Source organism: Marmota monax, unplaced genomic scaffold, assembly GCF_021218885.2.
Source record: "Marmota monax isolate L192 unplaced genomic scaffold, Marmota_monax_Labrador192_F-V1.1 WCK01_AAM20220418_F8-fsc00022, whole genome shotgun sequence".
NCBI classification, from domain to species: Eukaryota; Metazoa; Chordata; class Mammalia; order Rodentia; family Sciuridae; genus Marmota; species Marmota monax.
Genome location: NW_026695215.1, coordinates 20,352,434 through 20,368,688, shown reverse-complemented (window position 1 = coordinate 20,368,688; position 16,255 = coordinate 20,352,434). Strand labels below are relative to the sequence as shown.

At 45.8% G+C, this 16,255-nt stretch overlaps 1 protein-coding gene across 1 annotated transcript in view; it reads left to right on the top strand.

Annotated features, from left to right (window-relative positions):
- The window catches only part of Ephb1 (EPH receptor B1), a 419,708-nt gene that overhangs the window by 284,174 nt on the left and 119,279 nt on the right, over nucleotides 1-16,255 (top strand). Inside the window, exon 4 of the mRNA XM_046431643.2 lies at nucleotides 1,365-1,520. Within this exon, the coding sequence (XP_046287599.1) occupies nucleotides 1,365-1,520 (156 nt within the window). The remainder of the gene's footprint in view (nucleotides 1-1,364; nucleotides 1,521-16,255) is intronic.

Here is a 16,255-nt window from a genome sequence, read left to right as displayed (position 1 = left end):
CCAATTTCCTCATTAGCAGAATGGAGATAATAATAGCCACCCCATAGAGTAAGACATGTAAAGCACTTAGCAAGACGAGTTAGCAGATGGTGGCTACTGCTATTATTAAAGAATGCTCGGAACTTTCCAGGAGGGAACAATATATTTGGGAAGATGAGTTTTGTATAAGTAGAAGCCATTCTCATGGTACTTCTGGTAAGGCAACAATCACACTGTATTGTAACAGTGTGACTATAATAGATCAAGAGGTCCTTAAAAGTGGGCCACATCCCCAAGCTCAGGTTCTTGGGAAGTGGACAGTAAATGTTCGTCACATGAATTAGTGAGGTGTGTTGAAGAAACAGTGAGTCTTATCCAGTCTCAAAGGAGGATGAGCCAGAGCAGGTATCATGGGGACAGGAAGAGTTTGGGACTGAGATGGTGAGGAAGGCCTCAGGGAAGTAGGACAGGCAGGCTCACACTTTTTGAGAGATCAGCAAGGAGACCAGCTGTCCGGACTTGAGGGTTTCTGTAGTGGAGACATGCTCAAAGGCTAAGGGGCCAACTGAAAGCAGATGTTGCAGTACATGACCCTAAGCTGATCCCACAGTGAACTAGGGAGAGCTGCTTCAATGTGAGATCATCTTGGGTGGGCACCGAGCTGTAGCAGGTGTTCCCAACCTTTCCCATTGCCATCTGCATGACAGATGATACCAAGTGCATGACACATTCGCTGGTGCACCGCTTGCAAAGCCATTCTTTTCCTGCCCCACCCCTGCAAGCACATCAAAATGCAATTAAGAGAGAAGGATGTTGTTAAGGCAGTAACCTTAAAGCCACTTTAATTTCTTTTTAAAGAGTCATTCATGGGTTTCAGTCCTTTACTGTCGTTCGTAACACGTGTGTGTTAACACACCTCACTGTGCTTTCCTGTGTGTCGCAACATGGCATTTAAGAACCATAGATCTGGTCCACAGCCTACCAGGACCCCTTTCCTTCTGAGGCTGTAGGGCTAGATTCCTCCAATGAATGGCTCAGGGCAAGGCTATGGCTGTTAAGCAGGTAGAAAGGTGAGGAAACCAACTGTGTCCAGAGCACTTACGTCCCAGGCACAGAGCTACACAGTAGATTCATTTTTATCAATTAAATCTTTGACACACCTAAAAGGGAAGAATCATTTTTCACATTGTTCCAGTGAGAGAAGCCATTGGTTCCAGAAAAGTATGTTTCACTATGGATGATTGAAGAACTGGAAGTATTGAGAAGAAGTTTCTCCAAATGAGGTGCTCACCATATCCCATTTAGGAGGGCAGAATCCTTTACTTTCCAATGCCAGGAAGCTGCTACTGTTCCATTAATTCTCACATAATCTCTTTGTGTTACAGCCTGTCCTGCAGGGACATTCAAGGCCAGCCAGGAAGCTGAGGGCTGCTCCCACTGTCCCTCCAACAGCCGTTCTCCTTCAGAGGCGTCTCCTATCTGCACCTGTCGGACTGGCTATTACCGAGCAGATTTTGATCCCCCGGAAGTGGCATGCACTAGTAAGTGTCTCGTAGGGGCTTTGGGCTGGGGGGTTGGGGTCCTTGTCAGTGTCCATGGTGGACCCCCAGGCAGGAGAGAGAAGACATCCTCTCCTTGCAGTGCAATGCAGAAGTGCTGGCCGTGGTGCTGAAATAGAAAGCTCTTGTGCTGCAGGGTATGGAACCCTTTTCTCTGCTCAAGGTCAGGATTATGTTCTTTCTTCTGTACTTCTACCAGGTGGGAGGGCCAAGTTCTCACCCCAGAAGGACAAGTTCTGGCCATCAGATGGTTAAAATGCCAACTTGGAGAGTACAGTGAGTGCAAACTCAAGATCTACTAGAATACTGCAACAACTCTTAGTAATCTCTTCCAGACTTCTCCTCCAATCCCCTCCTGGTCCCCACAGCTGAAAATCTCCTCTCTTCACTGGGATTCCTATATATCTTCCATGATGCTTCCCCTAATGCTCTCATGATTTTATTAATTGTCCAGTTACTCTCTGATTGTCTTATCCTCACTACCAAATGAGGGTCCTTCTGTGCCAGGACCATATATTCATCGTCCTATGTTCCTCCTGATGTCAGCATGGTGTAGCACCTGTGTTCTTCTAAAGGACAAGATCAGAAGATGACTATAGAGTGCATCTATGAGGCATTAATTCCAAGGATGTACATACAGCAGATTCATCCCCTCACTTGTTATATGCTTTACAGGGAAAGCCAGTCATTCAGCCAAAGCTGAAGGCAGCTCTGCTCTCCTGGCAGGGTCAGGGGTGATTTCCTCCAAGCCTTCCCTCCATAATCACAGGAGGCAGGAGACACTACTCTCTCTGTGTGCAGCATTCTAGGGAGTTTCTTCCTCTTTCCCTAAGGGTTGCAGTCTGAAATAGTGATGATCTCTCTTTTCAGTATTCCTAACAGGGGCTGGGATCAATACTCCAGGTGAGCCTCTAATCATGCTAGAACTTTCTTTTCTGAATTGTATGCACTGGCTTGCTTGCTATGAGCAAGGACCATCCCTACACCTCTGGGTACCCAATCTCTGGACTGTGAGTGGAAGAATTTCTGAATTCTTCCTTGTAGCAAATGTAACCTTTGCTGGGTACAGAGGAGGAATGAAAGTGTCTTCTAGATCAAGGTCCTGGGCTCGATCAATGCTTATAGATTTGAGCTGAGGAAAAGCTCATCCTCTTGTAAACTGATTTTCCCCAGACCTCTTTCTCTGGTGGGTGGAGATTAACAGAAATAATTCCATTTCTGCAAACTTTCTTTCTGTGGAGGTGTATCCTCCACTGAGGTCTGAGACTCCGCTAGGGGAGGGTCTCCCATGAGCCTCCAAAGCATTGTTTAATGCTTCTTCATTAGAAGACACTTATGGATGCCAAATAGCTACTGCTTGGGGATCCAGGTTAAGAACCAGTCTCCTCCATGTCCAGAGCATTTGCCCAGGGTCTCACGGCTCACCTCCTGAACACAGTCCCCTCCACCTTTGCTCATGATCCTGTCACTATTCAGGCTCCCTCTGCACATCGATTCATGCCTGTAGAAGCCTGAGACTTCCAGCTTCCCACTTTAGCAGACATACCCTGTAAATCCAACCCACTTTCGAATAAGACTACCAGAAGGAAGGGAGGCCAGTGATCAGATGCTCAGAATGCTAATGTGCAACTGTCCCCCTTGCTCTATCACCTCTCTCGTTTATTTCTGAAGCTTTGTCTTCCAGCCACTTTATCTGACGTATATGAACAAATAGGACCAAGAAATTCCTGGAAAGAAATGAAACCTCCAGTCTATCCATGGTAGATCCACTCTACCTACCCATATCCTGAGTCCAGTTTTAGGGGTTGGGAGCACCTTCCTTGCCCAGAGCAGGATGGAGCTGGACTTGCCTGTATGTCTCTCACGGCTGCCATACCTTTACATAGCCCTGCTTCTTCAACCCCCAGATATAGAGCGCCAGGCTCAGACTAGAAATAGATAGTTCCAATCTTCACGTAGCTGTGGTGGCCAGGCCCGACAGCTCCTGAATGCACCATCCATCTTCAACCTCCACCTGCAAGGGGCACAGTGCTTGTTGAGGAGACCCAGAGAGCAGGGTTGGGGTGCAACACCATGCCAGGCAAAACAAGTGTAAATAAAGCCATTATTTTATTGAGCCTCATTATATATTTGATTTATTGTGTGCCAGGGAAGTACTGTATGAAAAAGTCAATTTGTTGGCTTTTATATTCTCATTAGGGTTTCCTTTTAAAGCATTCTAATTGGAGGTGCCATCTGTTCTCTTAAAAAGGCATCACACATCACCACAGTAAATAATTTTTCAAATACAAGGAGCATATCTGGAGTGGTTGAGGCAAGGCACAGCCCTGCACTGTGGCCTTGGGGCCCCCATCTGGCCCAGCAGGTAGAGAGGGCAGGTGTGCAGGGGCCCAGCCAAGCCTGAGAGAGACTGGCTGGGGCCTGGGCAGGGAGGACTTATTCACTTCGTAAATACAAGTCTTCCATCTGTCCCATCCAAAAATAATTGTGATCTGGCTCAGCATGGGGGGTACTCCAGGGGAAGAAGGAGAGCACATTCATTCTAACATGTGCTACTGCTTGGGGATCCAGGTTAAGAACCAGTCTCCTCGATGTCCAGAGCATTTGCCCAGGGTCTACAGTGTCCTGGTCCTGTGAGTGGGAGGAGGGATCAGTGTCAGGAGAGTCCAAGAACTGAGGCCTCAAACTCCCAGGAACCTCTGGTCTGACTTGTTACTACTGTCTCTAGATGAATGAGATGATGTCAACAGTCCACTCACTCAGCAACAATAAGGAACATTTTTAAAAGAATATTACAACTTTAAATTGTGCTCTCTTACAAGGCTACAAAACCACATAGTACACTAAGAATTAACATCTTTAATGAATCCTGTTAATCTTTTGGGGCCAGCACATATATATTCACTGTATTTTTGTAGTGTTAAAATGTTCATTTATTCCATCTGAACTTTGAGAATGTTGCTCCATTTGAACATTTCTTCCTTTTCTTTTTAATTTATTGCAAGAACCAGGGATTCCTTTTTCCTCTGAAAGACCCTGGCACCCCTGTCCTTGAACCTTATTAGTAGATTCAGCAGGGTGTAGGTACACCCTCAGACAGTGTGGAAGGGACTAGTGTGGGGCTCTGTGTGACCTCAGAAGTGGCACAGTGAACTCTGGGGCTCTGAATTCCGAATCTGCCATCGCATGACTTCTGCTGGCCTGTGGACACCCAGCTCCTCTTCCTTATTTCCTCCTCTGGCCAGGTCCACTGTTCTAGAACTGCTGCACGAATGTTTGGCTGATGGTTCTCTTGCCCAGCCTGGGCCCAATACCAGCTCAGACCCCACAAGAGCCTCATCCTCCCAATCTGTGCATGGGCTGAGGTGGGAGCTGTGGGGGAAGCCACAGCAGGCCACAGGTGCCTTCCCACCCCTGTTTGCTGTCTAAGCCAGGCTACCTGGACAGTGAGGACCACCTTCAATGAGAAAGTACCAGTGTGCCACTTAAGGCAAGGAGGAGACAGAGGAGGGGACAAGGGTCACGTGCTGCTCCACCAGCAGGGACAGTTGGGAAAGTTGTGGGCTGAGGAGCCGGAACTGACCTTGAGCTTTGGGCTTGCTGACCTTCTGCTGAAGCTCCTTCCTCCTCACTCTGTAGGAGAAACACATTGCTTGTTTTTCCTCTGCCATTTCACCACAATCAACACAGAAAACTTCCAGAACTCCAAGAGTTGTGGAGATTTCTCCCTACCAAAGCAAACAATTCTGCACATGGACACCCACTGGGTGTCCTCTAAGGTAATTTAATTCTGACACTGTCTGCCTAGAAGAAATGGCAACTCTCACAAGTTGAGGGCTCAGTCCCCCAAACTGCTTTCTCTCATTTTAGATGGGACCGGCAAGCCCCAAGTTGTTTTACCTGTGCTTCTGACCCATCATCTATAAACCAGGCTTCCTACCACCCCTCCTTAAGTTCAATGAATGTGTTTGATATCTCAGGGGAGTCCTGGCATCTCTAAACTATTGCAGTCTCAAGTGGGTCCTGGTAAAGCTTATCAAATCATCATGGCCTTGGGCACTTCAGAGATGCACATTTGAGTCTTGACTGCTTCCCTGTGACCTTGGTCTACTCTCTCAACTTTCTTTCCTTTGTCATTTCAGTCTCACAACTTCATGCTAATGTATGCCTTTCTGAGTTGTTATGAAGATTAAGCAAAATCATATTAGAGCGTGTTTGGCACAGTGCCTGGCTCATAGTAAACTCTCAATCGATGTTAAAACTTGCTTTAGTTATATCCCTGGAAAGTGTGAAGAGTGCTGCAGATATCAAAGCCTTCAGTATGGGAGGATGTTAGAGATCTGAAAATAAAAGGGATGTCAGAAGAAGCTGAGGTTTGATTCCCTCTCTGAGCGTCACAGCAGAACTCACTGTGTGGCCCCAAACCACACAGTCGCCTCAGCTGGAAGATCCTGGTGAAAATACCTGACAAGGGGACTGTCATGCAGCCAGGCATGCTGGGCAAGGAGGAGGGAACCTGTCATGCCCTCTTCACTGGGATGAGTGGAACCAAGAATTTGGACAGGAGTTGTGGCCAACAGGACTGACCCTCAGTTCTTTGGAAGCAGGGTTTCATTGACTCCTCTAAGCGAGACTTACTTCCTCTCTCCTCAGCAGGGTCAGATGGCAAGTAGAGCTTGACCAGGTCAATCAGACGGAGGGAGTGTCCAGACAGGAACAGGGAAGTGCATAGCCATGTGAAACCAAACTCTGCGATGCGTCACTTCAGTTTTGAATAATTTCTAGTTTACCAGGGGGACAAAACGGAAAGGAGGAATTTATGAAGCAGGTGAAAATAGATAATTATGCCTTATAAAATTGCTGTCTGTGAAAAACTATGCGGAAGGACTGGTGTGAAAATAATTACCTTGTTACATTTCTGACCACAAAAACCCTTTTTCTGTCACCCACATGGGAGAAATTTTGATGGATCACAGAGGCAAGCCAGTGCTTGTCTTGTTTCTTTTATTTTTTCTTCAAATGCACTGGGTGTCCCTCTGCAGTTTTGAGCGCAGAAATGGAATGAAGAAGGGGCTCCAAGGTCACCTTGTCCTCTGAGCCCCTTTACTGTCCCCTCAGAAGAGAAGGCACCATGATAGCCACTCTCTGAGGTCCCCCTGAAGGCAAGAACAGGGATTTTTGAGCTTGACTCCCGATGGTATGACCTGGGACAAATGATAGCCTTTTAAAATATGAGCTTCCTCATTGGGAAAACTGGATAGGATGGAACTCAAATGGAAAGGTCTGGAGAATTAAATGATATAACGTAAGTGAAATCCCAGATTAGAACTCAGATCTGGGGCTGGGGTTGTGGCTCAGCAGTAGAGTGCTCACCTAGCACGTGCAAGGTCCTGAGTTTGATCCTCAGCACCACATAAAAATAAATAAACAAAATGAAAGTATATTTAAAAAGAACTCAGATCTGTCTACCTCCAGGGCCACAACTTCAATGAGAGCTAAAATTTGGGAGCTCTTAGAGTGGTGTGGTGGGTGGTCATGGAGATGAATGGGATTTGCCATTACTCTTGCTCTTGAGGGGTCATAATCCTCTCCTTTCTCTCCCATTGCTTTCTCTCCTGGACATTCGCATTCCCTCTTTTAAGAGGCTGGCAGTTCTCTTTCAGGGGAGCAACTCACAGGGAACCCTCACAGTGCATCAGAGTTGTCCTTGCAGCACAGGGGCCATGTCCCTCGCATGGACTTCCCAGGACTATGGCAGCTCCAGTGCCCAGGTCCTGGCTGTCATCTCCAGGCTGGGTCATGCTCCACAAGCTTGCTGCTGATGATTTCCTTTAGACTAATTGATTTTTAAATGCAGTCCCTGAACCAGCATTGTCACCTGGGAACGTGCTAGACTAAGTTCTCAGCCACTCCCTAGACCTGCTGAATGAGAAACTCTGGAGGTGGAGCTCAGCAGTCAGTTCTAACACACCCTGCAGGTGGTTCTGAAGGCTGCTAGCATTTGAGAATACTGCTTGAGAATTAGGTCACGTTTCCCTGTCCTCTGCTTTGTGATCCTGGGACAAGGGCTGTTGTGTGAATTTCCATTGACTGGAACCACAGGGCCTGGCCTCCCCATCAGTCCTCTGTGCTGGATTAGCAGGCTGAGCCCGAGGGGGCAAAGGTGTGTGTGAACAAGGAGGTAAGATTTGACTGTGCTCCTGTGAGTGCGCCTGGGTTTGAGCATTTCAAGTGTAGACGCTCACTCGTTCTCAGAATGTCCTCTCACCTGCTCTGCCCCCATGTTCATTTCATTTTTCAGGTGGCCAGAGCAGTGTGGAGACCTACAAGGTACAGCATTAACTGGGGGCCGGGAGCAGTGAAGGGAAGAGAAAAGAATGGAATCCAGGGAGCACAGTCGGACTAGAGTAGCCTCAGGGAGGCTGAGGGAGAAACTGAGGCAGATGCAAAGTGACTGAGCTCAGATGCAGGGCCCAGTGGTTTGGGGATATAAACAGGTCATGGATCTCACCAGATGGTGCCCTCCGCCTCCCCCCCCACACACACACACACACCTAGCGGGAAATCAAGCCAAGAGGAAGTCTCTGGGGCTGCCACTGCAGGGAGGGCTTCTCCAGCTCAAGAGGGCAGGATGCCCTGTGGCGACAAGTGCTCCACCTGAGACAGGAATCCAGTGCTATGAATTAGCAACTGCCTATTTGTCCACATGCTGCACACTGGGGATGATTTTGAATACCTTCCAAAAGTAGACCATTTCACAAGTGTTTGCCTCTGTTAATTGAGAGCTTGCGACATATTAACAGAAGGTTGTTCTACCCGCCATTGGCTTCACCCTTTGCTGACCAGAGCTTTAGTAAAAGTCACATTGTGTGCTCTATTCTATACCCCAGAAGGCTGCTTGATTTTATCCTGACATATGATCCAAGTTGCATGTTAAAAAAAAAAAGAATAGATCATTTGTATGTGTGTGTGTGTATGTGTGTGTGTGTTGGTACCAGGAATTGAACCCACGGGCACGGTGTAACCACTGAGCCATATTCCCAGCCACTCCCCTCCTTTTTAAATTTTTTTTTATTTTGAGACAGAGTCTCACTAAGTTGCTTAGGGCCTCCTAAGTTGCAGAGGCTGGCCTCGAACTTGCAATTTCCTGCCTCATCCTCTTGAGCTGCTGGAATTATAGGCATGCACCACCATACCCGACTCATTTGTATTTTTCTTTTTTTGGCAGGGGATAGTCTGTATTTTCCTTGAGGTAAAATTCAGACAAAGGTCATAGATCAACAAGAGTTAGGGCAAGCCATTTCACCAAGTACCTGCATTTGGACTCACACCCTGGGCCGACTGGGTAGATGGCTTATACACCTGGATGCAGAATGGAGGTAGCATGGCTGCAAGCTGAAAGCTATTTATAACTGTCACTGCTGTTTCAAGAAGGGTCAGCATGGCTTGTGTAAATGTGCTTTCACACTTCTGTAATCTACAAATTCTTTTCACAGTTGTTTGACTCAAGGGGTATAACCTTTATGAGAAATCATGTAGTTCTAAGTTTTAAGCTAATAGCCAGGCACACACGTAGACTTTCTGTTGCAGCATTTTGTCGTGGGAGCATTTGGAATCATAGACTGTTAACATTCAGAGAGCCCCATAAGCCCTGCCACCCAAGATCCCCCACCATGTCAGCCTTCTCTCTTCCACAACCCTGGCAGGTGATCATTCCACTTTTATTTTTCTGAGTTTTTGTGATGACAGGCATCTCATATTTTGCGGGATGGCTCCATGCCATCCCTAACAGCCATCACCCATTATTGTCGAAGAGATTTTCTGGACTTTGCATGGGTACTCTGTGCCCTCCATTGGTTGGCCATTGAGGACCCATGTTCAGCAGGCCAGTGGTGTCAGTCTTTAAGGACAACTTTCTCATCCTTCCTGAACTGTCCCCTTTAAGCTAAACAGTCTACCCCTAAAGCACATGATTTCCTGAACTATGCCCTCCCCAGACAATCTGGCTAGCCTTTCTGAGTTTCTCATATTGATCATTAAAACTCTCCAAATAGGGCAACCAGGATGAAACCTATGATCCTCACTTCAGCACAGAGCTTAGTGGAAAGAAGATGGCTTTTCCCCTGTGATTGGGACACTGCCGAGTGTTTACTTTGGCTGCAGCCTCTGACACCACGGGATCTGCCAGCCACTAAACAGCCAGTGTTTCAGTTTGTCCCATCAGAAATGCTGCCCTTCCGGGTCTCCTCTATTGCATGCTTACAAACATGACTTTGGAAATTCTGCTCCATTGATTCAGGCTCCGTGCTCTTTCATGTAGATATCGTACTACGATTTTTATCATCTCAAATGAGCAGTGTTAGTGTTATTATTAAGACTGGGGACTCTGGAGACCTGTTCATGTTCAAGCCCTGCTCTGCCACTTGCCAGCTATGGTGGGACAAGTGCCTCATTTTTTCATCCAAAAAATGGGGATAATTCCCCTGTTTGTCTCACCTCATTGCCATGGGAATTAAGTGCAATGATGCTACTTAAGACAAGTGTTGGGCATGTGAAACATTTCAAAAAAGCAAACACTTTTGCTACTATTATCAGTATTATTCCTACTCTCATGTTATTTCCAAAGCAGCTAAAATCCAAGTAGGAGCATTATCAGTTAATTAACATTTTTCAGTTATAGAAGTACCAAGTATTTGTGTACTTTTTTTTTCAGTTACCCTTCTGAAAATTTAGGCCTACTTTCTATGTGCCTTTTCTCTGTAGGCTAATAATACAGTTTGGGAAAAAGAAATGGTGTCAGCTAGCCTGACTTAGACAATGCATGGTGGTCCTTGTCATTCTTTCTTTGAAGCTCACAGAGCACTAAATTAATTGTGAAGTTCAAGAAGTGGGAAAAGATGGAGGTAAAAATATATCTCTTCTACTCTTTTCTCCATTTTGAGCATCGGAACAAAGCTGTCCACCCCATGGCTTTGGAATCCTTTCCCGACATGACTGCTCATGCGTGGTCTCCAGCAATGGCTCCAGGGAAGAGGATGTTTTGCTCGGCCCATGCTGAGTGTCCTGTGTTGGTTAGAGCCATTCAGGCACACGGCTCTGCCATGGCCACTGGACTGGAAGTTCTTTGATGTGCCAATCTGCAGATTTTTTTTAACTCCCTCTGTGACCTAACACACCAGGTGTCCAACATGGTCAAGTGGTGAGAGTTCTTCTGTTGATACGATTCAGACCAGGCTTGACTCTCCACTCCAGACCCCCCTTGCTGAGTTACTTAACCTCTCCAAATCTCTGCTTCTTTTTCAAGAAAAAAGAAGATATCGTTTGTGCCTATTGTGAAATACATTAAACTACCTAAGTCAGTGTTAGACATCTGCTAAGTCTTGATCAATTGTCATCTTTATTTTGTTATGAATATTGTTTAAGAGGCAATTCATGTGTCCTAAATTATGTGGTCCAAAATAAGAAACTAATAAATGTGGAGGGACATTTTAGATTAAAGTTGCTCCTGGAGAGTCCCACAAGATTGGCTAAATTTTTACTTCATCACTTTCTCTTCAAAGTCATCATTGATTACTTATATATTGGAAAGTCCGGACATGAAGCACACACCCCATTTCATGTTATAATAGTTTTCAGGTGTCTGGCTTGGAGTTGGTACCTTCTAGATAATTATGTGGAAAGCTGCTCAGACAACCAGACACAAAATAAATAAAATGAATCACTACAAAACGATAGCTTCCTTGTCTTGTGCCACATGTAATCTAGAAAGTGTGGATATGCCCAAACAATTGGCTGACTTTGAAGAAAAAGGAGAGGCTGAAATCTGAAGGACCAGGATTCAACTGCAAAAGGCCCGGGATTCCCTCCAGGCAGTGCCAGAGACCAGCTCCTCTGGTCTCTGTAGCCAGTGGTCCAGTGCAGAAGCCATATCAGGAAGGGTGGCTTGTCTCATAGAGGCTGAAGGGTACAGAACCAGAGGCCAATCAACACAAAGGTCACTCTGTCCTCCTGGCTCATTCTGAAGAGTGGCAGCTCTAGGAGATGGCCGTAATAGTGTGCTGTGAGTTTAGACTTGCAAGAGATGCCCAATGAGGCCTTCAGAGAAGATCTTCTGGGTCACCTCTGGGCTCTGCTCACCTTGGAGGTGACCAGAAAAGCATTTTCAATGCTGTGGATTATAGTGAGCCCCTATGGCAGATGTATAGTAAGATGAAGCTTGATGCAGGTTGGCTTTTATGTGCACAGAGAGTGGGTAGGTGGCTGAGGGGAACTGGGGGTCAGTGGTCAGTGGGAATTCATGATCACCACCAAGCCTTGCTAGCCCTCAGTGAGCAGAGCCATCAAGAGCCACTTGGTTCCCACAAAGAGGATGCTGTCTACAGGCCAGAAGAACACCAGGTGAGAATTCCTTGCTCTGTTCGTGAAGGTCAGGCTTTATGCCCATGCCCAGGGACAGGTCCTACATGCAGAACAGCTCTGTGAAGTTAGCCATGCCCATGCCTGACAGGCCGTGAAGCATCAACACCTCAGAGAGGCACAGCCCTCTCCAGAGGACACCCTGGTACCCAATAGCTGATTGGATCAGGAACATGGCACAGCAGTCTCTAATGAGTTGTGTAGTCCCCCATGGGTGGGCATTCAAACTGATTCCAGGGTTTCATTAATAAAAACAATAATACTGCCACAGAAATGCTTGGGGCATATAGGCTTACCTGGAAATAGAATTGCTGAATTACCAGCTGCCTACTCTTGAAGCCCGTTAAAATGACCAGAGTGCTTTCCCAGTGACTCGGCCACTTTACACCCCCACCAGCAGTACATATTTTGCTTCTCTCTACTCTGGCTCCCAACTGGATGTCATCAAGACTTTCAACCTCTGCCAATTTCACTGACCTCCTAATCATTTGATTAGTATCTCTCTGATTATAACTGTGTATTCTTAATACGCTTGTTGACCAATTTATTTTTTCTTCTAAGAATTGACTGTGTGTAACCCTTGCCCTTTTGCTATTTTTAGGAGACTTCTAGATGCCCATTAATTATATTTGATATTCTGCCCTGCAGGCCTCCATTTAATTCTATTTATGGGTACTTTTTTGTTGTTGTTAATATGAAGTTTTTTAACCACTGGACTCAAACCTGGCTGTTGATTTCCTTCTGGTTTTAGGGCTTTGTGTCATTACTTTTTGTCAGGGTTTTATGTATGTCCTTCCCAATCTAGGGTATAAAAATACTCTCATAATTTCTTTTAATTCTCTGTTCAGTATTTATATTTAATTCTTTCCTCTATCAGAAATTTATTTTTGCAAAAATTGTTATTCTTGTTTATCTGATTAAAAATAGCACGTTCTCACCTCCACCCAAACTGTCCACATTTTAGTAAGATGCTTCTTTTAGAGACTAAATGCCCGTGCATATTTGTCTTTCTTCTCTCCCATTGATTTTTTTTGGTCTGTCCTGACACCAGATCTAACTGCTTCTAAAGATGGTAACTTTATATCTCAATGACTGGTAAGCCATGTCTCTGTATATTATCCATTTCCAAAAAAAAAAAAAAAAAAAACCCACCTCTATTATTAAGCACTTGTTTCCTTCAGGACAAGCCTTAGAACAAGTTGGGCATGTATCATTAAGCAATCCTGTTAAATTGGGATTGGGATTGAATTGAACATCTGGATTATTTTGGAGAGGACTATCTTCTTTATAACATTGAGATGTTGAGTCTTTCCATCTAGGCACATGAAATCTATGTCTTCTTTTTGCCCTTTAGTAAGATTTTTATAGTTGTCTTCAGACCTTTATTACACAGGTCTTATGAAGTTTGATCCTGGGTATATTTTGGGTTTTGTGGTTATTATGAATAGATGCTTTTGGGTTGTTATCTTTTCTTTTCATATAGCTTGTGCTTGCTGACGAATGAGACTATAATGGTGGGAGTCGTGAGCTTCCCTCCTCTGGAGGAGTCTAATAGAGGCTGGCTTTTGCCACCTGAACACACTAAATTTCAAGGTTTCCTTCCATTTTAAGAATTAGCGTGTCAGAATCAGAACTTGATCTTGGGTGACCCATAACTCCCTGAAAGGCTACAACCCTTTTTGGTTTATCTTTTGTTCCCTTGACCTTGAATTGTTGTCTTTGAAACTGGGGTGTCTCCTCTGTATCTGGAGAGAGGCAGCACATGTCTCTTGTAGAACTGCATGAGAGGGCCTGGAAGATTCTTCTTGTACCCCCCAAGAAAAATGGAATGCATGTCTCGTGACTATTCGACTCATATTCTCTTTCCAGCTGTGGTCTGGATGCCATTCTGATCTACAGTCTCTTTAAAAAGATGAATAGAATTATGACAACTTAAAAAAATTCTATGGTCCAGGGAGGAAACTCTTGGTCACTTTTGAGTAACTGTGAAAAACAGGACTTCTCCAAGTGCACCACTTTCTCTCAGAGCATGGCGAGGAGATAGGATTCCTGGTCATGCAGTCACCTGAGGGCCTCATTCCCACCACTGTCAAACCCTCAGTCCATACATGCAGTGAGGACTTGTTCAGTCTGATCCAGATTGTTGTCTTCTTTCAAAAGAAACTTTGGAAAGTGTCTAGCATGTGAGAGTTCACAGTAGACTGTGTGCCCTGTGGGACCAGACAGCTCCTACATTCCTGAGATTCTGAGGGAGCGTAGTTTCTTTTCCACCTTCAAGGATGTCCTTATTTGTGTGACCTTCATCCCTGGCATGTCTTGGCCCAGGGACCACCAACCAGATCTCAAGATGCAGAACATCATTGTCCTTGCTTTGGATTCTTGTCATGATCTCAGTCTTCCTATTGGCACCTGCCTAGAGAGAATCACCAAGCTCTGGACTACATCAGATCATGCTAAATCAAATGAGTGGCTTGGGGCATTTCAAGTCCTGAATGCATCAGTTAGAAATAATGCAGGCCAGAACAAGGAGTTCTGTGAATGTCATGCCCCAGGAAGATCTAGCCTTCCATTATCCCAAAGATAGAAATGTGTTCCAGAGTCCTTTGACTTCAAGAAGACTTAGATAGACTTAGAATTTTTCTTTCTTAAGAAAACACCTTGGAGCCTGCCCTAGTGGTATGTGGCCTAGGACACTGATTTTGCAGCAGACATTGCTATGGAGAAACTCCCTCTGACAATTGACTGGGTCATGAAAAGGGCCCCTACCTAGAAGCTTGGGAGGTCCTGTATAGGAGGTCTGCTGCAGGCCTCATGTTCTCCCTGCTTTAGGGCCTGATGCTCAAGTCTTCTGCCCAATGTCTTTCTTTTACTCATTGTACAAGTGTGCACAGAGTCACGATTTCCCTTCTAGAAGATGAAAGGAGGACAGGAATTCCTGCATAACCACACCAGGCAGTCCTTTGTACATGTACAGCACACTAAGGCTCGATGTTCTTCCACTGACTTCCACATGAGTGTGAAGAGGACAGTGTCCCCTCCAAGTCCCTAAGCACACTGCCTAGCCCTCTCCAGGCTCACGGGCTTGACCTTTACCAGCCTTATCAGTCCGTGGCCTCTATGGATGTTGTACAAGTGCCACTGCCCTGCAGATTTTGAGCTCCTCAGGACGGACAGCAGGGAGCTTGCCCACAGCCTCACCTGCACAGCACAGCTCATGGACAGGTTGGTCACTCAAGAATCTATGAATGACTACACTAAGTGACCCATGAAGTTACACTGTGGCAGGGATGGCAGTTAGCCCCTGTTTTCTGAGTCCAGTGCATTTACATTATTTTGGGAGGCTTCTGAGGCCTGTTCTAAGGCTAGGAGAGGGACTTGTAGGCCACGTTTTTGAGATCGCATGACCTATGGTTGTCCTTGACTTTGAGTGTCCCCAGGGTATTTCTGCAGGTCAGGGTGCTTTATATTAAAACTTGCCTCTCATCTTGGGCCACAAGTAAGAGATTTAACTGGGTACCCATCCCCCATGTAGCAGTGACCTCAGAGGGGCCATAACACACTCCTACTGAATCATGACGCCTCCAGTCTGCAGGGCCTCACCCTTCCTACAAGGGCTTCTGCAGAATCCCAGGAACCCTGGACTCCCAGACTTAGTTAGGCTCAGCCCAGAGAGAGGGGCTGCCTCTTTTCCAAGAAAGTGGGATCCACTTCCTCTCTCCCAGACAATTAGATCCATTGACGAAGGAGAAGCAAGAAGTTCTTTCTGTAAACATTCATATTTGGTGAAATGTATAACGCTGGGCTCTTTGAGGCTCCCAAAATCCCTCTCAGCAGGGTCCCTCCTTGTTTTGACTAATCATTTCTCCTTATTACTAACTGTTATGATTAGGGGAATTGCCTGAGCGAGGCCCAGCGTTTCCAAGACCCTAATGAGCAACACGTGCAGACTTGCTCAGCCCCATCCTGCAGCCGCGGCTGTTCTATTTCTGCAGGAAGAGGACTGAGGTGGTTCAGGCTGAGGTGGGAGCTTTCTGCCTACCCATGAGCCACCCCCTGCCCAGCACCTGGCTGCTTTTGTGTCTCACCTGTGCCTTACACTGTTAGGGACCAAACCTGCACTCAAGTCTTGCTTATGCCATTTGCCAGCCACATGATTTGATCCAGGTTTATTTGTCTTTCCTCATATGTAAACTGAGTCCATCCTCCCAGGATGCTGGGACTACTGATTTTATTAAGTAATAAACAAAACATTGCCTAGCACTGTACTTTGCATGAAGGGTTTATTATTAAAAGAAAATTCA